The following is a 27,121-nucleotide window of genomic DNA, read 5'->3' as shown; positions in this document are numbered from 1 at the left end:
CAACTTAGGAAAATTAGATTTTATGTGCATTCAGCATATTTGAAATGTATTCGTCATTCTCTTCAATGTTTCTTACAATTGAGATTGCAATTTACAAGGCTGAGCTGAATAGATGTTTTTCAAATAGCAACATCAGAGAAATAGAATAAAGTTGATTAACTGAAATTAAAGTAATAATCATCCATGGTGGAAGGCTTAGTGGAAACAGAATGGCCACCTCATTTGTCCCTGTGATCGTCTGAAATGTAAATACTTCAATGGCGGTCACAATTCACTACTCCTAGCTTTGGGGAAGATGGACTGGTCTGTTCGGTGTTTCTTTGCAGGAATCAGAAATGTAAAGCTCTTCAATACTGCACCTTGGCCAAACAGACCCTTCCTTAGATATCGAGATCAATACTGCACATAGTTCTCTAGGAATGTCATCAGCAATCTCTGAAAGAATTATGAGATGTCACACTCTTACACATCACATTCTACCGAATAAAGGATAACAAACAATATTTCTTCTGAACTGCTTCCTTTATTTGATTATTCGGTCACAGAATCATACAAATGCTGGAGAAATCCTTCATCCAAGCAAGTATAGGCTACCAACGCTGGCCCAATGGTTAGCATTGTTGCCTTATACCAACAGGGATCCGCGCTCAATTCCAGCCTTGGGCAAGTATCTGTGTGGAGTTTGCTCATGCGCCCCGTGTCTTCTCTGGGAGTTGCAGTTTCTTCCCACAGTCCAAAGATGGGCAGGTCAGGTGAATTGGCCATGTTAAGTTGTCCATAGTGTTCAGGGATGTGTAGGTTCAGTGCATTAGAGAGGGGAAATATAGATTAATAGGGTTGGGGAACGGGTCGAGGTGGGATACTGTTTGGAGGGTCGGTGTGGACTTACTGGGACAAAGGGCCTCTTTCCACGTTGTCGGGATTTTGTACACAATTCCCATGTTCCAGGAAAAAGTCCATAGTCTTGAAAGTTATGTTACTTCAAGAGCATAGGTCGTGAAGTTTCCCATTTCAACTACCCTCCTAGGCAATACATTCCAAACCCCACTGTCCTCTGGATGAAAATAGTTTATTTGAATCTCCTCTAGACCTCTTGCTTTTTACTTTAAATAAATCCACTCTTGTTGTTGAGTCTTCAGCTAAGGGGAAGAACTTTTCTCTAGTCACCCTGCCCATACCCCTCATCAACATTTACATCTCTACCAGGTACCCGCACAGCCTTGTATGTTCCAGAGTGGGAACATATTTCTGCAAGAATGAATTGAATGATTCCATTCTCCCATGCATTGCCTGTAATCTTGTACCATCCAGGTGTGTTTCTAATTTCTTTTCAAGAGTTGCAATTTATTCTAGCTCCGCTATCCTCTTTGACATTTCCTCTGTATTCTAAATCAGTAAATCAGAAAAAAAAATCCTTTTTTTTGCCCTTTATGCGATATTTAGTAGCATTGTATTTGTTTGTGTCCATAGGGATCTGTCTAGATAACTCGTGATATCAAACACCTGCATCAAATTTCATCTCAATCTTTTTTTTGTCGCTGATGAGCAAAACAAATTGGCTGATGACAATTCAATGCCATGGTGCCAAGGACAGTGAACACAACCAGGAGGAAGTTTATGTACAGGATAAATAGAGACATGTGGGCTAGAGTTGGCTGGTTTGTGCTGTAATTTGAATGCATCTCTAAGAACTCTTCTCCATGATTCAAAAAGTCATTCAACAAAACATTCTCAAGGTCGAGGGATGAATAACTCAGTATTCAGTGACTCAGTACACCATTATGAAGAAAGGAGATGGCCCTGGGAGTCAGTGAGGAGTAATATCAGGAAGCATCCCTCCACAACAAAGGTCTGTGGAAAATTCAGGCATTCCTGCAAATTGTGAATGCCTGAAATCATGGAGGTTTCAGGATTGTGAGGAAGGCATGTTATTTTGCATGTTACTTTGTCAATGGATTTGGAGGAAAAGGGAGGATGGGGATGACCTATGCATCAGACAGAATCTCATGGATGGAAAAAAAAGGCACATGAGGACGAACGGGAGGAAGAGGAGAAGAGTCAGAGAATGAGAAACTTCCAACCTCAAGAGCTTATTAGATTAGATTAGATTAGATTACTTACAGTGTGGAAACAGGCCCTTCGGCCCAACAAGTCCACACCGCCCCGCCGAAGCGTAACCCACCCATTCCCCTACATCTGCATCTACATCTACATCTACCCCTTACCTAACACTACGGGCAATTTAGCATGGCCAATTCACCTGACCTGCACATCTTTGGACTGTGGGAGGAAACCGGAGCACCCGGAGGAAACCCACGCAGACACGGGGAGAACGTGCAAACTCCACACAGTTAGTCGCCTGAGGCGGGAATTGAACCCGGGTCTCCGGCGCTGCGAGGCAGCAGTGCTAACCACTGTGCCACCGTGCCGCCCACACGGTGTTCCAACTCCTGACGTTCCGGCACTCCACTGGAAAATTCAATGTGGAAATACCTGGAAATGGTATAAGGCAAAAGTAATAAACTTAGCAGATACTAGGATTCTCATCTCAGCGTTGATATTGGAGTGGAAGACATGGGATCCAGGCCCATGGTTTAACACTTGAAGGACTGTAAAGTAGAACTTTTAACTTTATTTCCTTATTTTCGACCTTTACATTCTATGTCTTGACTTATTTTCTGTGTTATAAGGTAAAGAATGATGACACCATAAAACACTTCTCACGTATATACCACAATTACATGTACCAAGTACACATGACAATAAATAAATACATAAAACCATGATTTGAAGATGCTGGTGTAGGGCTGGGGTGTACAAAGTTAAAACTCACACAACACCAGGTTATTGTTCAACAAGTTTATTTGGAAACACTAGCTTTCGGAGCTATGCTCCTTCATCAGATGGTTGTGGATTATAAGATCATAAGACACAGAATTTATACCAAAAGTTTACAGTGTGATATAACTGAAATTATATATTGAAAAAGACTTGGATTGTTTGTTAAATGTCTCATTTTTTGAGAATGAACATATTGGTTTCAGTTCTTTCATATGTAAATCACAGAACTTCTTTAAAGTTACATTCTCAAGTGAACTTTAACAATTGGTGTCATGTCGGCCCAGATAATGCATTGAAGGTGTGAGGCACCCTTTGTGGGACTGTCTCTGCCACCATTTTCAGACTAATTCCAATCTAAAAAACGTATTTCCAGAATCTTACATGGATTCATGGAGTGTTTGAGCAAAACAAAACGTAATTAGGGAAAAACAAATTCACTCCACAAACTTAAATATATGTGTGTGCATGTGGAGAGGGGGTTCATGAGTGTCTGTGAGTGAGTGTGTGCATGTGTGTGAGTGTGAGTGTAAAAGGGTACAAGTCTGTGAGACGGTGCGTGTGAGTATGGGAATGTATGTGTGAGTGTATGAGAGAGAACTTGTGTATGAGAGAGGGTCTGCATGAGCTATGAGTATGTCGGAGTGTGTTTGTGTGTGTGTCGGAGTGTGTGTGTGTGTGATTTGAAGATGCTGGTGTAGGGCTGGGGTGTACAAAGTTAAAACTCACACAACACCAGGTTATTGTTCAACAAGTTTATTTGGAAGCACTAGCTTTCGGAGCTTTGCTCCTTCATCAGATGGTTGTGGATTATAAGATCATAAGACACAGAAAGACACAGGCCGGTGTGTGTGGAACAGTGTGTGTGTAGGAGTGTCTGTATCTGTCTGTCCATGAGTATACATCTGTGTGTGTGTGTGTGTGTGTGTGTGTAGCATGCAGTGAGTCACCTATAGTGTGACACAAACCCAATGTCCTGGTTGAGGTCATCCCCATGGGTATTGAACTTGGCTATCAGCCTCTGCTTGGCCACATGAATCCATGTAAGATCTGTAAATCTGTAAATTAGAATCAGTCTGAACATTGCGGCACAGACAGTCTCACACAGGGCACCTCACACCTTTGATGCATTACCTGGGCCAAAATGACACCAATTGTTAAAGTTCTCTTGAGAATGTAACCTTAAATATGTTCTGTGTTCTGCATATAAAAGAACTGAAACCAACATATTCATTCTAAAAAATGAGAGATTTAATACAGGTCTTTTCCAATATATAATTTCAGTTACATTATACTGCAAACTTTTGGTATAAATTCTGTGTCTTATCATTTTATATTCCACGACCACCTGATAAAGGAACAGCGCTCTGAAATCTAGTGCTTCCAAATAAACCTGCTGGACTAAAACCTGTTGTGCCATTTTTAACTAAATCAAACCAATATTTCAATATATCATATCAGCTGAGTTTCTCCAACAACTTCTGGTTTCTTTACTCTGTGTAAATGAGGTCAATGGGCAGGTGTGTGGTGGTGGCCTATAATAAGGGTCATTTCTCAGAGATGCATAAAGTTTATCATGTATATGTGCCCAGATATTGAAGTGGTTTTTCATGTTCTGGGTAACAGATTCGGGATCACAGAGTTTTGCTCTGTTGCTAAAGTTGTCGTGCCTGTGGTAAAGTGTTCTGTTATTTATGAAGAATTTGTGTTGCTCCTTCTCCCCCAACATTAGAATTTCATCTTCATAAACATTCCCTTTCTATCAACTGCCCCCTTCCCTCCCATCCCCGTGGTATTAAATCTTGATGCACTGTTGCAGTCCTTCAGAGTGCCCATGTGTTTCCCTGTGTGCAGTGAGCTATTCCATTTGGGATCGTAGTGCATTCATAATGCCAGAAATGATCATTTGCTGCAGTGTCCTGTGATCCGCTGGAAGTTGTCATTCAACTGCTTTCATGAGGGATGTCACATTAGCTTCCATATTATTACACTGCCATACTTCTCCACTGTTTATGAAAAGCTCCTAAGTAGAGGTTACGATAGAAATGAGTGGGTGCAAAACTGCATGTATTAAGTGGTCAGAAACTGTAGATTGCACATTTGTGTGATTCCAAAGTGGGTTTGGAGTGGGGCTGGGGAGGGGGTGAGTGACGGTTTAATTGGAGACTGCTTGATGGAAAGATGTCTGGCCTGAAGTTATGAATGAAGGGTTAGTTGTAATAACCTTGCTTCTGTTCTCTTGACTTCAGAAAGTTGCAACAATTTTGCCTAAATTTCACAAGTGATTTTGGATGGCCGAGGAGGAAACTGTTTCCTTGCACCATGTTTTCCCAATAATGGGATATGGGCTTCCCTGGCTAAGCCAGCCTTTATATTCCACTACTGGGCCTTTAGGTACTTTCTAGAGCTATTCCAGTCCATGCAACTTCCTGAAGTCAAGAGAACAGAAGCAAGGTTATTTCAACTAACCCTTCATTCATAACTTCAGGTCAGACATCTTTCCACCAAGCAGTCTCCAATTAAAGACAGGGAAAAGAATCTCAGTGCAGTATTTTGGGAAACCATTATTTTCCCCAGCCTCTACTCTAACAGCTGATGTGTGAATATCACCTCAGAACTCAAAGCGTTTTTTTTCCTCACCAGGTGTTCACTTCCATTTGCTGCTTATTGGTCTCATCCTTATTGGTCACATATTTCATGTACAAAGGGTCCTGAGCATTTTCATACTCAGTACTGTCAGTCAATTGATACATTTGGAAAGGGAAGGACTGATTAGGGAATAGTTAGGGATAGTCAACATGGATTTCAACATGCATTCGAAATCATGTCTCACAAACTTTTTTTTGAACAAGTAACAAAGAAGATTGATGAAGGTAGCACATTGGATATCGTCTATATGTACTGAGGCGAGGCGTTGACAAGGTTCTGTTTGGGATGCAGGGAGGGTAGGCATTTGGATACATATTTGGCTTGAAGGTGGAGACAGAGGGTGGTGGTGGAGGACTGCTGCCTCACAGAAACAGCAACCCAGATCGAGTCCAGCCTGTGCAGAGTTTGCACATTGTCCCCTTGTATACGTAGGTTTCCTCCAGGTGTTCCAGTTTCTTCCCACAATCCAAAGAAGTGCAGTTTAGAATTGGTCATGCTAAAATGCCATAGTGTTCAGAGGACGGATAGAGTGAATAGCCAAGGTCTTTTTTACTCAGGATAGGGGAATCCAAAACTAACTGGCAGAGGTTTAAGGTGAGAGCGGAAAGATTTAAAGGAGACCAAAGTGGCAACTTTTTCACGCACAGAGTGTGCATGCATGGAACGAACTGCCAGAGGAAGTGGTGGAGGCTGGCACAATTATAACGTTTAAAAGGCATCTGGACAGGTATATGAATAGGAACAGTCTGTAGGGATATGGGCCAAAAGCTGATTAATTTAGAATATCTGGTCAGAATGGACGAGTTGGACTGAAAGGTCTGTTTGCTGTACAACTTTGTGACTCTAATTAAGCCACCTTGCTTTTCCATTTTGACATACAGAACTGACAGTTCACTACGTTCTAACTTTGTATTAATATACTTGTACTTTCCCATCCCACTCCAGAATTATTCAGATCCCCTCACCAGATCCAGAACTAAATTACATTTCATGTCAAAATACTGTGAAGCAGGCTGAATCTTCCTGTTATTAATCCATGTGCGTTATTTAACTACTCGCTGGCTCTTGCAGTCATCTGCATTTCTCGCTGTTTAAAAGTCACTTTCCCTTTTGATTGTTTTGGTACAATTTGCTGCCAAAGGTTGAGGGTCAGATATTTCAGAAAAAACGGCACCCGTGGTGACTGGAAATTTCTGTCTGCTGTTCTTCTTGAAAAACATTTCCTTCTGCTTTGTATTTGACCCAATCATTATGATCGACAAAATAGCCTGGGGCTGTGATGTGAAAGTCAAGGATTGTACTCTCATTGCACGGGTAGAATTTAGCTAGGTTGACCACTATTTACCCTTCTGATACAAAAATTCCTGATCTTGTTGCTCAACAGTCTGACTATGAGACAAATTCTAACAGGTGGCGGAATTCGCACAAAGCTGAGGTGAAGGAAGAATGTGGATCACAATGTTCCAGAGATGGAGAAACAGAGAAAATCCATCACTTTACTCTTCACTTTACATACTTCCTATTATCATGGCTGGCATATGTAATCATTTCATATTATATTGAGCTCTAAACTTATTATTCATCAGGTTTCAGTGACCCCCCCATACATCACACAGACACTATCAGCTTTATGCTCCTGCATTTGATTGCTTGGATCAACATGTGTATTTACTGCGACCCAGACCAAATTCAGAGAGGAGCTGAAGAATGGGGTGTAATATCCACTCAGAATAATATTTAAGTTATTGGAAATCTTTCCGGGAAATTCATCTTTCATTCAGGAGTTCAGTCTGCTCCTAATAAATGCGTGGATTACAGGCGATTGCCTTTCCACTTTGCAGACACCATCTGAACAGAGTCTCGATCCTGGCTTCCAAACATCTCCAGCCCTGCTCAGGACTAGCAGATACTTCCGCAACATTCCTTGTTGACCTGGAAGCTGTTGACGTTTTGTCGAGAACTCCAATGTCAGTGTCTCTGCAGTTATGGAAAATAACAGTGTTCTAATGCTTCTCCTTTAAAGGGGCCAGATATCACATCCTTTAATTCCCTAGACTTTTAACCCAGTGTAGCAATCTACAGTGGTCTTGTGGTTATATTTCTGGCTTTACAGTCCAGAGAATGGGACTTCAAAATTGAGACAGGTGAGATAAAATTCGAGTTCATTTCATTAAATAAAGTTTCTTCCAGTGATGGTGACCTTTAATCTACCATGAAAAACACAACTGGTTCACACATATCCTTTCGGGCAGGAGTAATTTCACATTCTTACCCAGTCTGATCTGTAAATGACTCAGAATCCAATCTGAATAACCCAATGCTGGAACACAGCATGGAAAACACAGCCTTCGGTCCAACAGGAATTGTTGATGTTGCTGATGCTCCTCGTCGGAGGTTCAAGGTGGAGCTGCAGAAGTTGCTCTGCGCTATTCAGAAGGTTGACAGCGGGAAGGGGTTGAGTCACTACCTGGCAATGACTTTGATGAAGCTGGAAATCACCTGCCAAACTGTTAAGGCGCACTTCCTGAAGAAGCGCCATGAGCAACAGCCTCTCACACGGGCATCACTTCAGCACTTCAGGATTTAGAGCAATAGAGAACACAGCATGGAAACACAGCCTTCGGTCCAACTCGTCCATACTGAGCAGATATCCTAAACTGAACTCGCCCCACGTGCCTGTGTTTGGCCCAGATCCCTCTAAACCTTTTCTATTTGGGCAAGTACCCCAGCCCGACACTGTCGCTGAATAGGGAGCCCCTCCCCCTGCTGTTTCACCTTTCTGACCCTGACCATCTCCATCTCCATTCTGAACAAGAAAATCTCAAGGAGAGAGGACTTGATGCTGTAAAGGCTGTTTAATACCCTCCTGAACTAATCTCTGCCCTCCTGCTCAACACCGTTCAGTGAGGCGCCTGGACTAATCGGGACAGAAGCCTCTTAAACTGGGAGACTCATTCCCTGACACCAGCTGGCTCTGAGGTGGCTGTGCATATTGGTACCATATCAATATCAACAACTGCTGTTGTTGAGCCCTGGATCAGGGGCATCCACTGCTAACACCAACACAGTACAGAAGATTGACAGCACCTCATTTGATGATGGTCCATTCAGAGGTCATATCCAGTTACTGGAGTCTCTTTCTCTTTAAACGAGAATTAGGGGACTAGGTGGTTTAACGGGTCAAACAGCCAGGTTCATACTCAGGTGATATGGGCTAAAATCCTATCACAGCAGTTAGTCAAAATAGAATTCAATGAATACACCTGGAATACAAAGCTCGTCACAGTAATAAGTGCACTGAGAACAGTGAAAAGGCATCTCATTCACTGATATCCTTGTGGCATGGAAATTTGCCATCTTAACCTGTTCTGACCAACATGCAGTCGAGTGTAACTGACCTCTGAGGTGGTTGAAGACAAATTAGCACAGGTAAACATACCGATAACGATTTGGGCAAGAACTTAGTTAGGTAGATCCTACAGTACATTCAAAAATGCCCCAGAAGCTCCAGGAACTGCATGAAATCTTCATTACAGAGCTCACACAAACAGGGTTTCTCTCATCCCGGAGCACACTGGTAGACCAGGGATTACACTGACTGTGAGAGTCTTGTTACACATTTATACTGAAATAGTTTCTCATCAGCATGGATCCATTGTCACTTCAAGAAATTGGAAGAGTGAGTGGAAATATTTTTCCACAAATGTCACAATTCAATAGTTTCGCCCCTATGCTTTTCCTGTGATATCCCAGAAAGGTCAACAGCACGATCAGACATTCAGTACAAACCTCACAGAAAAAGGGTTACTCCCTCTGTGGATCCCCTTACTGACGGAGAAGATTCAATAACATCGAAGATGCTGGATTTCACATCTCCCACATGAAGAGTTACATTCCTGTATGAATCCTCTGATGGACCAGGAGATTTGATGACTGCGAGAATGATTTGTCACAAACCTTACAATTGAATGGTTTCTCCCCCCTGTGGATTCGTTGGTGTTTGCGAAGGTTCGATGATTCCAAGAAGGATTTGTCACAGAGCTCACAGGTAAAGGTTTTCAGTCCACTGTGAACCCGTTGGTGCTTGCGGAGGTCCGATGATGATGAGAATGCTTTCTTGCACACCTCACATGTGAATGGCTTCTCCCCTGTGTGACTGCGTCGATGTATGCGTAGATCTGAGGAAGACGAAAATGATTTGTCACACACCTGGCACGTGAATGGTTTCTCTCCAGTGTGAATGTATTGATGTATGAGGAAGGGCGATGACCGAGAGAATGACTTGTTGCACACCTTACACATGAACGGTTTCTCCCCGGTGTGAATGTGTTGGTGCACACGGAGATTTGATGACTGTGAGAATGATTTGTCACACACATTGCACATGAATGGTTTCTCCCCGGTGTGAATGCGCCGATGTTTCACAAGGCCTGAGGACTGTGCAAACCCCTGATTACACACCTCACACGTGAATGGTTTCTCACCAGTGTGAATGCGTCTGTGATTCACCAGCGTTGATGCATGTGCAAAGGCTCTACTGCACACCTCACATGTGAAGGCTTTCTCTTCCATTATGCTGGTCTTGTGTTCACACTTATAAATTTGTATCCATGAAGACCGAAGAACCCTTCTCACATACCTCACACTGGAACAATCTCTCACCTGCAGGAATGAGTCAGTGGTTCAAGAGGCTCAGTGCATAACTGAAGCTCTCACCACACTTGGAAATACTCAGATTTCTTTCCAGATTCAATCTGACTGATCAGTAGAGCTGAAGCTTCAGAAAGGTTAGTTCTGATGGAACACTTCACAGCACTATCAGTTTCGGATCTGATGAAATGTCAAAGCTCCCCTGACCCAACCGACTTCAAGATGATGGTTTCGCTGCACAACTTTCTCCGTGTTGAGCAATACTGTGAAGTATCTGAAAGTCTTTCCATAGTTGTATAGTTGTTCTTTGGGTGATGGTCAGGATCTATCTGTGGTGTCTATCCTCTCTGTATTCTCCGATGTAGTGCGATGTAGTCCTTCTGTGAAATAGGAAAAGAAAATATTCAGCTTTCACCAGGTGGCACGGTGGCTCAGTGGTTAGCACTGCTGCCTCACAGCGCCAGGGACCTGGGTTTAATTCCTACCTCGGGCGACTGTCTGTGTGGATTTTGCACATTCTCTCCGTGTCTGCGTGGGTTTCCCATGGGTGGTCTGGTTTCCTCCCACAGCCCAAAGATGTGCAGGTTGGGTGAATTGGCCACACTAAATTGCATTAGGTGCCTTAGTCAGTGGTAAATATTGGGTGGGGGATTGGGTCTGGATGGGTTACTCTTCGGAGGGTCAGTGTAGATTTGTTGGGCCAAATGGCCTGTTTCCGTACTGTAGGTAATCTAAAAAAAAATCTAAAATCTATCTTCCTGTCCTTCTTTGCTGAAGGGACTATGAGTCATTTTACCTCATTCAACTGTCAGCCTTCCTCTGTATCCTAAAAGGACACTAGATAGTGACCAGGAGCAGACAATGTGACTACTTTCTTTCCTCCACAGAGACCCCCATCTTCCCAAAGACTGTGAATGCAATGGAAAATGGGCTGTCAACTCACTCTGAGCTTAAGCCGTGCCAATGAGGAGTATTCATACCCTTAGTGCATGCATTTATCATAAAAAGAAATTCAAGAGAAATATGAATTAAGTAGAGATTTAGAAATCTCTTCCTTGATTTCCAAAATTATTTCAGAAAAGCCTGGACTGTGCTACGGGGGAATTGATAGAAGCAGATAGAATAGCAACATTCAAGAAGCAGCTAGACAGTCACACAAACAGGCTGAGAATAAAGGGATATGGACCATGTGCAGATGGGGTTTGTAAATAAAATATGAAAAAAAAAGTATGACATCATTTTGGATCCAGACATGGTGGGCTACAGGTCCTGTTCCAGTCTTGTACTGTTCTGTGTTCTGTATTCGATATTCTAAAAACACAATGGGCAAACAGAAACATATTCCTTCAGTGTAGCTGATTTAAGGAATCTGGTTTATTGTCGGAAATTAGATACACTGCACTCACTCAGATTGCACACCCCAAATTCAGCTCTCAGCTACAGCACTGGGCAAAACTACTAAATGCAGCCCCAGGCTTTTGGAAAAGACTAAGGCCTTCAGGTGAAATATTTAAAAAGAAGGGATAAGACATTTCAATGAATGTATCTTCAGGTGTGGCATCTGAATAGAAATTCAGGTGCTGGATTAGAAATCCAGAGACTGATAATTCAAATCCAAGCACAGAAATTTATATATAGTAAATTACATTGGGAAACAGACCATTTGGCCCAATTGATGCATGCTGTTGTACACACTTCCTCTCATCCCTCTTCACCTCACACTAACAGCAGATCCTTCTGTTCCATTCTTCCTCATGTATTTACCTCGCTTTCCCTTAAAGGCATCTCTCCTCTTCACTTCAACCGTGTTGTGCAGGTGAAGTAAATAAATCTTGGCATTTAACAAATTGAGCTAAATTTATGCAAATTGTTCAATATAAAAAGATGAAAACTCCCCGGTGATCGTAAAAACATAGATGTTGTCCTTCAGGGAAAGGAACCTGCTCCAACTGCCTGGTCTGGTCTACATGTGACTCCAGTCCCAAAAAAATGGTTGATTCTGAAATACCCTCTGAGGTGATTAAGCAAACAATGATAAACAACCTACAAAATCCAATAATAAGAGAAAAATCAGAGAGATATGGACAACCCGGGTATTCGATAAGAAAGAAATGAAGCTGACTTCAGTCCAGAAAAAATCTCTCTTCGCAAGATTGGAGGACAAGTCTTAAAGTGAAGTAGAGTTGCCCACAGACTGGTCAAATAGCAGGGATACATACTGAATTATGTCAATCTGGAAACATCCCAGACTCCTGAACCACCACCCCTGGGAATATCTCATTCTATTGGCAGGTGAAAAGTCCTTACTAGTGACTCCATGGAGTATCAGGGCTCCATGAGAAACTATCACTCCCTTCCCCATTGATGAAGGAGCACTTCACCATCACTAGGGAAGTAGACTTTGGATAGATCCAAAAACTGGGTGTACATGAGGTGCAGCGAGCCATCAGCAGTAGCGTTCAAGTCCATGTCTGAATCTAGTGAATGTAACACAGGCCTACATGCAGGCTAAACATCAAGAATAGTAGGTAATAAACAGAGCTAATCAGTTGCACAATCAGCTCTGTCATCCTACAATACCTCGTTGAGAATTGTGTACAACTTGTCAAGTAACTGGAGAAGGTGGCTCCATGAGTATTTCCATTCACAACATGTTGGAGCCCAGCACATAACAGCCAGACAATGTTTAAGTACCTTCAGGCAAAAATATTAAGAGGATGATCAAAGCTGTTTAGACTTGAGGAGCTGGGAGAGCGCCCCTCCAGCCCACTCCAATCCTCCACACAATGGAGAAGGCCCAGTCAGGAGGGTTGGATGAATGTGAACTTTATAAATTGTTACGTTGAAAACTGTCTTTCCAAATTGTGAGAAACAGTATCTCATAGATTTCAGGCTGCATAGTTGTCCACAGTTCTTCAGGAGTTACCCTGGGAGTCCTCAACATTGGTTCCGGACCAATGAAGTCGTGTGGATTCAGGTTAAACATGGGCAAGGAAACCTATTGTTGATTACCACATACCATCCTCCCTCAACTTATGAATCAGTATGCCTCTATATTGAACAACTCTTAGAGGAAGCACTGAGAATGACAAGGGCAGAAAATGTACTCTGAATGGCATATTTCAATATTCACTGCAGTAGCACTGACCTAGCTGGTCAGGTCCTAAAGAATACAGTTGCTAAACTGGGTCTGCAATAGGCCAAGTGGGAACCAACACGAGGGGAAAACATACTTGACCTCATCCTCACCAATCTGCCAGTTGCACATGCATCTGTCGTAACAATACTGGTAATAGCTACCACTGCACAATCCTTGTGGAGACAAAATCCTACCTTTACATTGAGAATAACCTCCATCATTTTTTATAGAATCGATAGAATCCTTACAGAATGCAAACAGGTCCTTCAGCCCAACAAGCCCACACCAACCTTCCTAAGAGCAATTCCCATACCCAATTACCCTACATTTACCCCTGACTAATGCACCTAACCTACACACACCTGAACATTATGGGAAACTTAGCATGGCCAATTCACCAAAACCGCACATCTTTGAAATGTGGGAAGAAACCGTACTACCCAGAGGAAACCCACGCAGACACAGGGAGAATGTGCAAAATCCACACAGACAGTTGCCCATTCATGTGGCACTATCACCGTGTTTAATGGGACAGATTTCCAACAGCTCTAGCAGCTCAAGACTGAGCATCCAAGGGGCGCTGTGGAAAATCAACAGCAATAGAATTGTACTCCAAGCATAATCTACAACCTCTTGGCCCAGGATATCCCCAACTCAAACATTACCATCAAGCTAGGGGATCAACCCTGGTTCAATGGAGAGCGTGGGAGGGTACGCCAGGCGCAGCACCAGGCATACCTGAAGATGAGGAGTCAACCTGGAGAAACTACCAGACAGCATAAGCAGCAAGTGACAGACACAGCCAAGCGAGCCCACAACCAAAGGGCCAGATCTAAGTTCTACAGTCCTGCCATGTCCAGTTGGGAATGGTGGTGGATGACGTAACAACTTGCAGGAAGAGGAAACTCCACAAATATCCCCATCCTTAATGATGGAAAAGCCCAGCACATCAGGGCAAAAGATAAGGCGGAAGCTTTTCCAGTAATCTTCAGCCAAACAAGGCCAGTAGATGATCATTCTTGGCCTCCTTCAGTGGTCCCTAGCATTACAGATAACAGTTTTCAGCCAATTCAATTCACTCCATGGGATATCAAGAAACTGTTGGAGACGCTGGATACTGCAAGGGTTACAGACCCTAACATCACACTGAACACTTGTGCTCCAGAACTTGCTGCTCCCCTATTTCAACTGCTCCAGTACAACAATTACAACGCTGGCACCCACCCAAAAACGTGGCAAATTGCCCAGGGTATGCCTGCACATAAAAAGCAGGACAAGTCCAACCCAGCCAACAATCATCCCATCACTCTACTTTTGATCATCCGTCAAGTGATGGAAGGTGTCGTCAACAGTGCTATCAAGCAGCATCTGCTCAGCAACAAACTGTTCAGTGACGCCCAGTTGGGTTCCACCAGGGCAATTAATCTCCCCACCTCATTACAGCCTTCGTTCAAACGTGGACAGAAGAGCTGAATTCCAGAACATAGAACGTTACAGTGCAGTACCGGCCCTTCAGCCCTTGATGTTGCGCTGACCTGTGAAAATAATCTGATGCCCATCTAACCTACACCGTTCCAATATTATCCATATGCTTGTCAAATGCCCATTTGAATGCCCTTGACCATGGCAAGTCTAGTACTGCTGCAGGCAGGCCGTCCCACACCCCTACTTCTCTCCGAGTGAAGAAACTACCCCTGATATCTGTCGAAAATCTATAACGCCTCAATTTATAGCTATGTCCCCTCTTGTTAGCCTTCACCATCCAGGCAAAAGGCGCTCACTGTCCACCTATCTATCCCTCTGATTATCTTATATGTCTCGATTAAGTTACCTCTCAACCTTCTCTCCAACGAAAACAGCCTCAGTTCCCTCAGCCTTTCCTCATAAGACCTCCCTTCCATACCAGGCAACATCTTAGTAAATCTGTGAACCCTTTCCAAAGCTTCCACATCCCTCCAATAATGCAGTGACCAGAACTGCATGCAGTCCCCCTGGTACTGTTTTATCAGTGTCTTGTACAGCTGAAGCGTGACCTTATGGCTCCAAAACTCAATCTCCCGACCAATAAACGCCAACACACCATATGCCTTCTGAACAAACCTATCAACCTGGATGGCAACTTTCAGGGATTTATGCACCTGGACACTAAGCTTTCTCTGTTCATAGAACATAGAACATAGAACATAGAAAAATACAGCGAAGTACAGGCCCTTCGGCCCTCGATGTTGCGCCAACCAAAGCCTACCTAACCTACACTAGCCCAATAACCTCCATATGCTTGTCCAATGCCCGCTTAAATGACCATAAAGAGGGAGAGTCCACCACTGCTACTGGCAGGGCATTCCATGAACACACAACCCGCTGAGTAAAAAATCTACCCCAAACATCTGTCCTATACCTACCACCCCTTAATTTAAAGCTGTGTCCCCTAGTAACAGCTGACTTCATTAGCGGAAAAAGGTTCTCACTGTCAACCCTATCTAAACCCCTAATCATCTTGTACACTTCTATCAAATCTCCCCTAAACCTTCTTTTCTCCAATGAGAAAAGCCCCAAGTGCCTCAGCCTTTCCTCATACGATCTTCCTACCATGCCAGGCAACATCCTGGTAAACCTCCTCTGCACTCGTTCCAATGACTCCACATCCTTCCTATAGTATGGCGACCAAAACTGCACACAATACTCCAGATGAGGCCGCACCAGAGTCTTATACAACTGCAACATGACCTCAGGACTCCGGAACTCAATTCCTCTACCAATAAAGCCCAGTACACCATATGCCTTCTTCACAGCACTATTTACCTGGGTGGCAACTTTCAAAGATCTGTGTACATGGACACCAAGATCCCTCTGCTCATCCACACTACCAAGTAGTCTACCATTAGCCCAGTAATCCATCTTCTTGTTACTCCTACCAAAGTGAATGACTTCACACTTAGCTACATTGAATTCCATTTGCCACCTTACTGCCCAGCTCTGCAACTTATCTATATCCCGCTGTAACCTGCCACATCCTTCTTCGCTGTCTACAACTCCACCGACTTTCGTGTCATCCACAAACTTGCTCACCCAGCCTTCAAGCCTCCAGGTCATGTATAAAAATGACAAACAGCAATGGTCCCAAAACAGATCCTTGTGGAACACTGCTAGTAACTGCGCTCCAAGATGAACCTATACCATCAACTACTACCCTCTGTCTCCTTCCAGCCAGCCAATTCCTAATCCAAACCTCTAATGCACCCTCAATACCATACCTCCGTAGTTTTTGCATTAGCCTGCCATGGGGTACCTTATCGAACGCCTTGCTAAAATCCGTATACACCACATCTACTGCTTTACCCTCGTCCACTTCCTTGGTCACTTTCTCAAAGAATTCAATAAGGTTTGTGAGGCATGACCTGCCCTTCACAAAACCATGCTGACTATCCTTGATCACATTATTCCTATCCAGATGTTCATAAATCCTATCCCTTACAATTCTCTCTAAGCCTTTACCCACAACAGAAGTGAGACTCACTGGCCTATAGTTACTCAGGCTATCCCTGCTCCCCTTCTTGAGCAAGGGGACCGCATTCGCTATCCTCCAGTCTTCTGGCACTATTCCCGTAGACAATGACGACATAAAAATCAAGACCAATGGCTCCGCTATCTCCTCCCTAGCTTCCCAGAGGATCCTAGGATAAATGCCATCAGGCCCAGGGGACTTATCTATTTTCATCCTTTCCAGAATTTCAAACACCGCTTCCCTACATACCTCAAAGCCGTCCATTCTAATTAATTGTGACTCAGTATTCACATCGGCAACAATGTCCTGTTCCTGAGTGAATACTGATGAAAAGTATTGATTTAGTGTCTCACCAATCTCCTCCGCCTCCACACACAACTTCCCACTACTATCCTTGACTGGACCGATATCTACCCTAGTCATCCTTTTATTCCTGACATACCTATAGAAAGCCTTTGGGTTTTCCCTAATCCTACCAACTAAGGACTTTTCATGTCCCCTTCTCGCTGCTCTTAGCTCTCTCTTTAGATCCTTCCTGGCTACCTTATAACTCTCAATCGCCCCAACTGAACCTTCACGCCTCATCTTTACATAGGCCGCCCTCTTCCCTTTCACAAGGGATTCCAATTCCTTGTTAAACCACTGCTCCCTCACAAGACCCTTTACTCCCTGCCTGACTGGTACATACTTATCAAGGACACCCATTAGCTGTTCCTTGAACAATCTCCACATATCATTTGTGTTCTTCCCTTGAAGCCTATTTTTCCAATCCACGCATCCTAAGTCATGCCTCACCGCATCATAATTTCCCTGCCCCCAGCTATAACTGTTGCCCTGCAGTACACACTTATCCCTCTCCATCACTAGAGTAAAAGTCACCGAGTTGTGGTCACTGTCCCCGAAGTGCTCACCTACCTCCAATTCTAACACCTGGCCTGGTTCATTACCTAGAACCAAATCCAGTATGACCTCACCTCTTGTTGGCCTGTCTACATATTGTGTCAGGAAACCCTCCTGCATGCATTGGACAAACACCGACCCATCTAACGAAATCGAGCTATAGCTTTCCCAGTCAATATCTGGGAAGTTAAAGTCCCCCATAACAACCACCCTGCTATTTTCACTCTTCTCCTGAATCATCCTCGCAATACTTTCCTCTACTTCTCTCGGACTATTAGGAGGCCTGTAGAAAACTCCTAACAGGGTGACCTCACCTTTCCTATTTCTAACCTCCGCCCAAACTACCTCAGATGGCAAGTCTTCCTCCATCACCCTTTCTACTGCAGTAATACTATCCTTGACAAGCAATGCCACACCTCCCCCTCTTTTACCCCCATCTCTGACCCTACTAAAACATTTAAACCCTGGAACCTGCAACAGCCATTCCTGTCCCTGTTCTATCCACGTCTCTGTAATGGCCACACATCGAAGTTAGCAATTAGCAATGATCCTTTCTTCATCTCTTCTTAGGAGACTAGATTAGATTTCCTACAGTGTGGAAACAAGCCCTTTGGCCCAACCAGTCCACACTGACCCTCTGACAATTAACCCACCCAGACCCACTTCCCTCTGACTAATGCACCTAACACTACGGGCAATTTAGCATGGCCAATTCACCTGACCGCCACATCTTTGGACTGTGGGAGGAAATTGGAGCACCCAGAGGAAACTCGCGCAGACACAGGGAGAATGTGCAAACTCCACACAGACAGCTGCCTGAGGCTGGAATCAAACCTGGGTCCCTGGTGCTGTAAGGCAGCAGTGCTAACCACTAATCCACCGTGCCACCCCAAGTAGTCCCAGGTACCAACCATCTACACTGTCAAGAATTTTACCATTAGCTCAGTACTTTGCATTCCTGTTATTTCTTCCGAAGTGAACAACCTCATACTTTTCCACATTAAAGTCCATTTACCACTTCTCAGTCCAGCTCTGCACCTTTTCTATGTTCCTCTGGAACCCACAACATCCTTCGGCATTATTCACAACTCTACCTACCTTAGTCTCATCCGCACATTTACTGACCCATCCTTCTAAGCCCACATCCAGATCATTTATAAAAATTACAAACAGCAGTCCTTGTAGCACACCAATGGTAATTGAGCTCCAGATGAACATTTCCCATCAATCACTCTGTATTCTTTCAGCTAGCCAATTTCTGATCCAATCCGCTAAATCACCTTCATTCCCTAAATTCCATATTTTGTGCAATAGCCTCCCATGTGGAACCTTATCAAACACCTTGCTGAAGTCCATATCCATCACATTAACTGCTTTACCTTCATCCACCCATTTTGTCACCTTCTAGAAGAACTCAATAAGATTAGTGAGGCATGGCCTACTCTTCACTAAACCGTGTGGACTATCCCTAATCAAATTATTCCTTTCCAGATGAGTATTAATCCTACCTCTTATAACCTTTTCCAACACCTTACCCACAACCGAAGTAAGGCTCACTGGTCTATAATTACCAGGGTTGTCCCTCCTTCAACAAGGGAACAATATTTGCTATCCTACAGTTTTCTGGCACAATGGCGATATAAAGCTCGAAGTCAAAGGCTCTGCATCTCCTCCCTTCCTTCCTAGAGAATCCAAGGATAAATACCATCTAGCCCAGGGTCCCATCTATTTTCAGGTCTTCCTAAATTGCTAAGACCTCCTCTTTGTCAATCTCAATCCCATCTAATCTTATAGTCTGTATCTCCGTGTTCTCACTAACATTGCCCTTTTCAAGTGTGAATACTGATGAAAAGTTCTCAGATTCCACACACAACTTTGCACAACTTTGCACCACTATCTTTGATTTGCCCGAACCTTACTCAAGTCATTCTTTTATTCCTGATACATCTATAGAAGACCTTAGGGTCTTCCTTGGTCCTATCCGCCAACAACTTTTCACGTCCTTCCTGGCTCCTCTTAGCCCCCTCTTTACATCTTTTCTGGCTAACTTATAATTTTCATCCGAGCCTTCACACCTCATCCTCTCATTCTTCCTCTTCCTCTTGACAAGAGATTCAACTTCTTTAGTAAACCATGGCTCCTTCTCTTGACAACTACCTCCCTGACTGATAGGTATATACTTATCAAGTACCCGCAGTATCTGTTCCTTGAATGAGCTCCACATTTCAAGTGTGTGCATCCCCTGCAGTTTCCTGCCCCATCCCATGCATCCTAATTCTTGCCCAATTGCATCAAACTTGCCTTTCCCCCAGTTATACATCTCTCCCTATGGTACATACCTATCCCCGGCTGTTGCTATTGCAAACGTAACCGTATTATGGTCAGTATCACCAGAGGTGAGGTGAGAATGACAATCCTTGACATCAAGGCTGCATTCGACCAAGAGTGGCATCAAGGAACCCTAGCAAAACTGAAATCGATCGAGGCAAACTCCTGACAATTAGAGTCTTACCTGTCACTAAGAAGATGGTTATGGTTGTTGGAGGTCAGTCATCCCAGCTCCAGGACATCTCTGCAAGAGTTCCTCTGGATCGTGTCCTCGGCCCAAACACCTTCAGCTGCTTCATCAATGACCTGGTGGACGATAACTTAGTGTCATGTGACGTCTGACACCATAAAGTATAACAGTGATGTGGATGTTCAATTATGTCAAATGTTAAAGGGCTGTACCCTTTCTGTAGTGCAGTGTAACAGTTGCCAACTAGGGTACTGCTTAGTCAATGGCTCTATCTCCACTTATCATTTATTCCTACCGCTTCCCCCACCCCTTCCTCTGCATAAATATCAACCTTTTCCTCGCTGTCATCAGTACTGAAGAAAGGTCAGTGGACCTGAAACTCAGCTTTCTCTCCATAGATGCTGCCAGACCTACATTGTTCAGTAATTTATACGTTTGTTTCTGATATTCAGCATCAGCAGTTCTGATGGTTTCTTGCTCAGTAAATGTTGATTTGTATTTGTTTGTATGATTAAAGGTTTTAAAAGTTGAAATCTCCGCAATGTCTTTAAGTTGGTCAGTGGGAATTGAAATCGGTTTTAAAATTTATCAAACTCTCTGCAATCTGTAACAATATTTCAACCAACATCAATAAAAAACATACCATCTGGTCACTATCACCTGCTGTTCTTAGGACCTTGTCTAACACACACTGGCTGCCAAATTTCCTCCATTACAACAGCTAGCACACTTCAACAGAACTTCGCTGGCGACAAAGTGCACTAGGACATCAGGTGCTTGTGAAGGGTTCAACCAAAATGAAAGTTAGTCCTTTTATTTCTGAAGAGGTTACAGAAAGGTTGGGGGGAGTTGTGGAGGGAGTTAAAGGACTTGGGGTGAAATTTGAAAACACAAGCAACATTCACAAAACAACCAAGGACAAAGCTGAGCATATTCCAAGCTTAGATATCAGCCACAGCAGTGGACAAAACTACCAAATCTAAGCCCAGGCTTTTGGGAAAGGTTGAGGTCTACAGGTTAAGATTATTAAAATAGGCATTAAAAGATATTTCAATAAATGTGTCTTCAGGTACAATGGCAGCATTGTTTTGGATATTACAAAGACTGTCAAAACCATGGAGGGATTCACAAAAAAGGATGAGACTTTTAAAATCAAAATCTTGCTTGACCAGGAGCCAATTGGGTGTGTATGGGGTGGTTGGGAACGGGTCTTGGTGTCAGTTGGAATCTGGGCAGCAGAGGTTTGGGGGAGGTCAGGTTCACAGCGCAAAATGTGATAGCGGCCAGAAAAGCATTGGAATAGTTGAGTGAGGGGTTCAACAGCAGATGAACTGAGACAGGGTATTGCTGGTCTCTCCTATAATTGGATTTTGCACCTCATCCTGTACCAGATGTGCCTGATGCTGACCAATATCGGGAAATGACAGTCAGAGCCAGGGATAATAATGGACAATCCTTCATAGAATCACACCCTATCATAGACTAGCCTAGCGTGAGTGAGGCTGAGCATTGACGTCTTTCATTTCCAGTTCACAGGATAATAACTCACTCCCAACACACACAGAAGTCAACGTTAGGAAATCAGTTAGAATCCTTAGACACTCTTCACCTCCCAGGTAATTACACCTCACCTTCTCATATTCAGGAATTAACTATTAACAAAACTCAGCCTGGAAATCAGAGGGAAATGCTTCCAATAAACACACTCAATGTCAACACACAGCTCCAGGCAAACAGTTCAGCATGAAGCACCAAGTAAACGTCTATGTGTTAAACTTATTGGTCAGTGTGTACAATATTGGTGTTTGGAGGTTGTGTTGTGGATGCACAGAACATTGGTTAGGGAAGTTTGGAATACTGCATTCAATGCTGGTTTCCCTGCTAATAGGAAGGATGCTGCCCAACTTGAAAGGATTCAGTCAAGATTTACAACAATGTTGCCAGGGTTGGAGAGTTTGAGCTACAGGGAGAGGCTGAATAAGCTGGGGCTGTTCTCATGTGAGCATCAGAGGCTGAGGGGTGACCTTATACAGGTTATTAAAATAATGAGATGCATGAATAGAGTGAATAACCAAAGTCACTTCCCCAGGGTAGGGGAGTCTAAAACTGGAGGTTTAAGATGATAGGGGAAAGATTCAAAAGGGACAAACTTTTTACGCAGAGTCTGGTACAAGTATGGAAGGCCAGAGGAAGTGATGGATGCTGGTTTAATTACAACATTTAAAAGGCATCTGGTTGGGTACCTGAGTAGGAAGGGTTTAAGAGGGATATGGGCTAAATGCTGGCAAATGGGATAACATTAATTTAGGATAGCTGGTCAGCACGGACGAATTGGACAGAAGGATCTGTTTCCATGTTGTACAGCTCTATATGACTCCAGTCCCACACAACCACGACAAACTCTGGATTGCAAGGGTTAATTTAGTAGGAGAGATCAAACAAACTTGGGTTATATTCCTCAGAGTTATTAGAAATTAATGATTGATCTGTTCAAAGCATTGAAGTTATTAAACTGTTTTCACTGTCATGGACTCATAGAGTCTTAGAAATGTACAATACGGAAACAGATCCTTCGGTCCAACTCGTCCATGCTGACCAGATATCCTAAATTAATCTAGTCCCATTTGCCAACACAAGGCGCATATCCATCTAAACCCTTCCTATTCAAATTCCATCCAGGTGCCTTTTAAATGCTGTAATTGTATCAACCTCCACCACTTCCTCTGGCAGCTCATTCCATACATGTACCAGCCTCTGCGTGAGAAAGTTGCCCCTTAGGTCTCTTTTAAATCTTTGCCCTTTCACTCTAAACCTATGTCCTCTAGTTCTGGATTCCTCCACCCCAGGGAGTATGGGATAAGGGCTTTGCTAAAAATTAGAGGCAGACACTTCAGGAGTGAAAAGACAAAACACCTTGTACCTTTAAGAGTTGCAGAAGATTGGACTCAATTCCACAAACTATTATCAATGGGAGATTAATTGTTAATATTCAGTCTGAGACTTTTTTTCCCCCTAAAGGTTTGAAGCGACAGACAAAGGACAGGAGTATGAAGATCAATCACAGATATACACCCCCATGATCTCACTAAGTAATGGGATATACTTGAGAGTATAGATCAGACCCATGTATCTATGTACTGCTACCCAACAGGGCAACACACCCTCAGCATTGCAGTTCCATTGAGGAAACAGTCCCTCAGTCTGAAAATATCAGTGTCCCAGAATAATAATCAAGTCCCGATACCTATATATAGAACTGACTAATCCCAGTCTCCAGAATGATAACCAGTCCCCAAAACACAGAGAACTCAATAATAAGAAATCAATAAGAATCCTCAGACATTTTGCACCTCCCAGATAATGACACTTCACCTTCTCATATTCAGGAATGAGCCGACAACAAAGCACAGCCTCCAAATAGACATTAATTTGCTCCTTCACTATTTTCTCCAATACTTTCCCAACCACTGATGGCAAACCCATTGGTCTTTCCTGAGTCATTTCTATCTCCCCTCTTAAAACATGGAACGACATTTGCCGTCCTCCAGTCCTCTGGCACTCTCCCCATGGCCAGACAAGAATTTTAAAAATTTAATTTTTAAAAAAATCCTGCCTCACCTCCCAAAGCCGCCCGGGATGCAATTCATCCAGGCCAGGTGACTTGTCTGACATTAAGTCCGAAAGAGCCTCCAATACCTTCCGAATTCCTTAGTCCAACTGCGCAGGTTCCTCAGTACCTTTTCCTTAATTCTGTACCTTTTCTTTTTCCAGAGTGAGCACTGAAGACAAGTATTCACTTCATATCCTGTGGCTTCACATCCAGGTTTCTACCTTGATTTCTAATGGGCCCTGCACTTTCTCTGGTTAACCTTGTCCCTTTAACATGTTCACAAAGTATCTTAGGATGTGCCCGAATCCTATTCACAAGCTTTTCATGCCACATTTTTGCTCTTCTGATGCTATGATAAGTTCCCTCTTGCACTTGCTGTATTCCTGGAGGGCCACAACAGAATTGCTCCCTTAAGACTTGTTAAAATAGGCACTTGTTTCTTGTCCATTCTTGAATTGTCAAAGAGTTGTCTGAACATATTGCTCCTACATTTCCCCTAAAGGGTACATGTTGGACCTGCACTCTCCCCAGCTCCTTTTTGAATGTTCCCCATTACTCTGCTGCAGACCTTCTCGTAAGAAGCTGTTCCCAGCCTATTGTGGCCAGATCTTACTTTATTCTTAAAAAGATCTACCTTCCCCAAATCCACAGTCATTTATTGCAGGCCGTCTTTTTCCTTGTCCAAAACAAATTTGAACCATATCGTGTTGTGGTTGCTATCACCTCCACATTCCCCCACTGCCACATCAAACACTTGTTCGGCTTCTCTCCCCAGAACTAGATCCAGCACAGAAATGCCCCTATTTGTCCCCTCTGCATTCAAAAAACTTGTCATATATGTTCCATGATTTTCTATGAAACTCCCAATGTATGTTGGGAACATTGAACTTCCCTTGCATAATTCACCAATTATTACTCTTAAACGCCTCTTTGAATGACTTCCATTTGTGCTCTTCTATTTTCTAGTAACTCTTTGGGGCCCTTTATACACTCCCAGTAAAGTATCCGCCCCCTTAATATTCCTAGTTCTAACAACAAAGCTTCATTTGAGGATCATTCCAAGATATCATCTCTCCTTATTGCAGTAACTAATCCCTAACTAATAGTGCTATACTACCACCCTTTTTACACACTCCTCTGTCTCACCTAATGATCCTATACCCTCAAACGCTAAGTTCCCAGTCCAGCCCTCCCCTCAGTCATGTTTCTTTGATGGCAACAACATCATACTTGCATGCTTCAATCCACACCATTAACTCATCAATCAGACGTATTACAGTCTTAGCATTAATGACTATCCAGCCTTGCTCGTTTGACACTCAACATTGCTGAACTCACTTGCTTTCTTTGCTGTAGCATGATGTCTCTCTGTTTCATCAATATTCTGGGCCCGTCCCCTGTCTGACTAGTTTATACTCCTTTCCAACAGCACTAGTCACCTGCAAGACTGTCGGTCCCAAACTGGTTCAGGCACAGACTGTCCCATCTGTATATGTCCCACCTTCCCACAAAATGATCCAAGTGATTTAGGAATCTAAAACGCTCTATCTTGCACCAGCTCCTGAGCCATCTATCCTGGTTTCCAACGTCGAAACTCACTGGCATATGGCACCAGGAGTAATCCAGAGAATATGACCATTGAGGTTAGCCATAAACCCTTTATGAAAAGCCATGTTAACTACCTCTAATTAACCCATGTCTTTCCAACTGGGTAGTAATTCACTCCATCAGAATTTTCTCTAATAGTTTCCCTACCACGGATATGGTTCATCTCTACAATCCTTCTTAAAAAGTGGAATGTTTGAATTCACTTTAAAAGTCTTGGCTTCTGTGGGATCCTATGTCTGGCTCAATGAACGCCACCAGAAAAAAAGACATGATCGGAAATATCACATTGCTGACTGTGGGAGCTTGCTGTCCACACACTGGCTGCCACATTTCCCATAACAATTCCACACACAAAAGCGTATCATTGGCTGCAAAGAGCTTTCGGAGACCTGTGTTCATGAAAGTGTCTCAATGAATACAAGACTTTGTTTCTTCCATTTTCTGAATGGTCACAGAGATGGAGTCTTGGACCGATTTGAAAAGACCACACAGATCCCAAAACGCAGACAGAACTGACCATCAACAGTCCGCAGGATAACAACCAGCTCCCAACACATAGAATTCAACAACAGGAAATCAGTAAGAATCCTCAGACACTCTGCACTTCCCAGATAATTACACCTCTCCCTCTCATATTCAGGAATGAGCCATCAACAAAACTCAGCCTGGAAATCAGAGGGAAATGCTTCCAATAAACACTCAGTATCCAACACAGAGCTCCAGTCAAACAGTTCAGCACAAAGCACCGAGTAAACCGCTCTCTCAGCTGGATCTTCTCACACAGCATAAGGGACATTTCCACCCCTGATTACCCACAGGATAGTCAGACTGCCTGAAGATTGGTGTGGATATTATGGGATACAATTTGTATAAAAGCTGCTCCTTCACTCACCATCTCCTCACTTGGTTTTCAGTCCCTATAGGAAGTGAACCAGCTCTGGAAGAGGAAGAGGAGACAATGTGCAGAGTGGGTGGACTCTCTGATTGACGTCTCTCACAGTCAATCCAAATATTTCTGGAGCAACATAAGTTTCCTGAAACTTGGGAAACTGACCGGGAAATGGAGGTGACTTTGAGCAGCAGATCAGGTGGGGATTTAAACTTGTCATTGTCCCATCTGAATAAAACCTCACTTATTGCAGCTGTTGTCTCAGTTCCCCTGGTAAATGTTTGACAGAGATTTCTAATGTGGGAATAGCATCCTTCATCGTCAGAGCTTTCAAACCGAGAAGACAGACAGGGTAAACACTGCGGAAAGAGAAGGATGAGCTGTGAAAGCGTCATCTGAAATCGGTCGGTTAGGAGAGCTTTGCCGTATTATCAGATCTGAAACTGGTCAGTGGTTTCGAGCCTTCCACCACAACCAACACGTATGAAGGTTTGGCTGTGAGTGATCGGCCGGGGGAGGTTGGGAAGAGGTGTGAGTGGCTGCAAATGTTGTGAGAGCTTCAATTATGCATCGAACCTCATGAACCACTGACTCAGTCCCACAGTTCAAGTCTGAGGTGTTGAGAGGGCCCGAGAGGCTGATAAAATCTCTCAATGGACAAAAAAAGTTTCTCATGTTCAAACTGAAACACAAGGACAGCAATATGGAAGACAGAGTTGAGGTGTATGATCAATTGCCAACAGGGCTCAAAACCAGAAGAAATAGGAACAGGTGGAGGCCGCTTCACCCTTCAAGTCTGCTCCATCATTCAATAG

At 43.4% G+C, this 27,121-nt stretch overlaps 2 protein-coding genes across 2 annotated transcripts in view; one reads left to right on the top strand and one right to left on the bottom strand.

The window, feature by feature from the left end:
* LOC140455499 (uncharacterized) overlaps positions 1 to 27,121 on the top strand; it is a 269,046-nt gene that overhangs the window by 210,256 nt on the left and 31,669 nt on the right. The window lies entirely within an intron of this gene.
* Positions 2,608 to 26,429, bottom strand: LOC140455491 (uncharacterized). The gene is made up of 3 exons (XM_072550430.1): positions 26,310 to 26,429; positions 20,194 to 20,315; positions 2,608 to 10,517 (listed from the first exon to the last, which is right to left on the bottom strand). Exon 3 carries the CDS (start codon positions 10,057 to 10,059, stop codon positions 9,376 to 9,378), a length of 684 nt encoding a protein of 227 aa, XP_072406531.1. The 5' UTR covers positions 10,060 to 10,517; positions 20,194 to 20,315; positions 26,310 to 26,429; the 3' UTR covers positions 2,608 to 9,375.

This window comes from Chiloscyllium punctatum, chromosome 30, assembly GCF_047496795.1.
Source record: "Chiloscyllium punctatum isolate Juve2018m chromosome 30, sChiPun1.3, whole genome shotgun sequence".
Lineage (NCBI taxonomy): Eukaryota > Metazoa > Chordata > Chondrichthyes > Orectolobiformes > Hemiscylliidae > Chiloscyllium > Chiloscyllium punctatum.
This window is presented reverse-complemented; position numbering and strand designations above follow the sequence as displayed.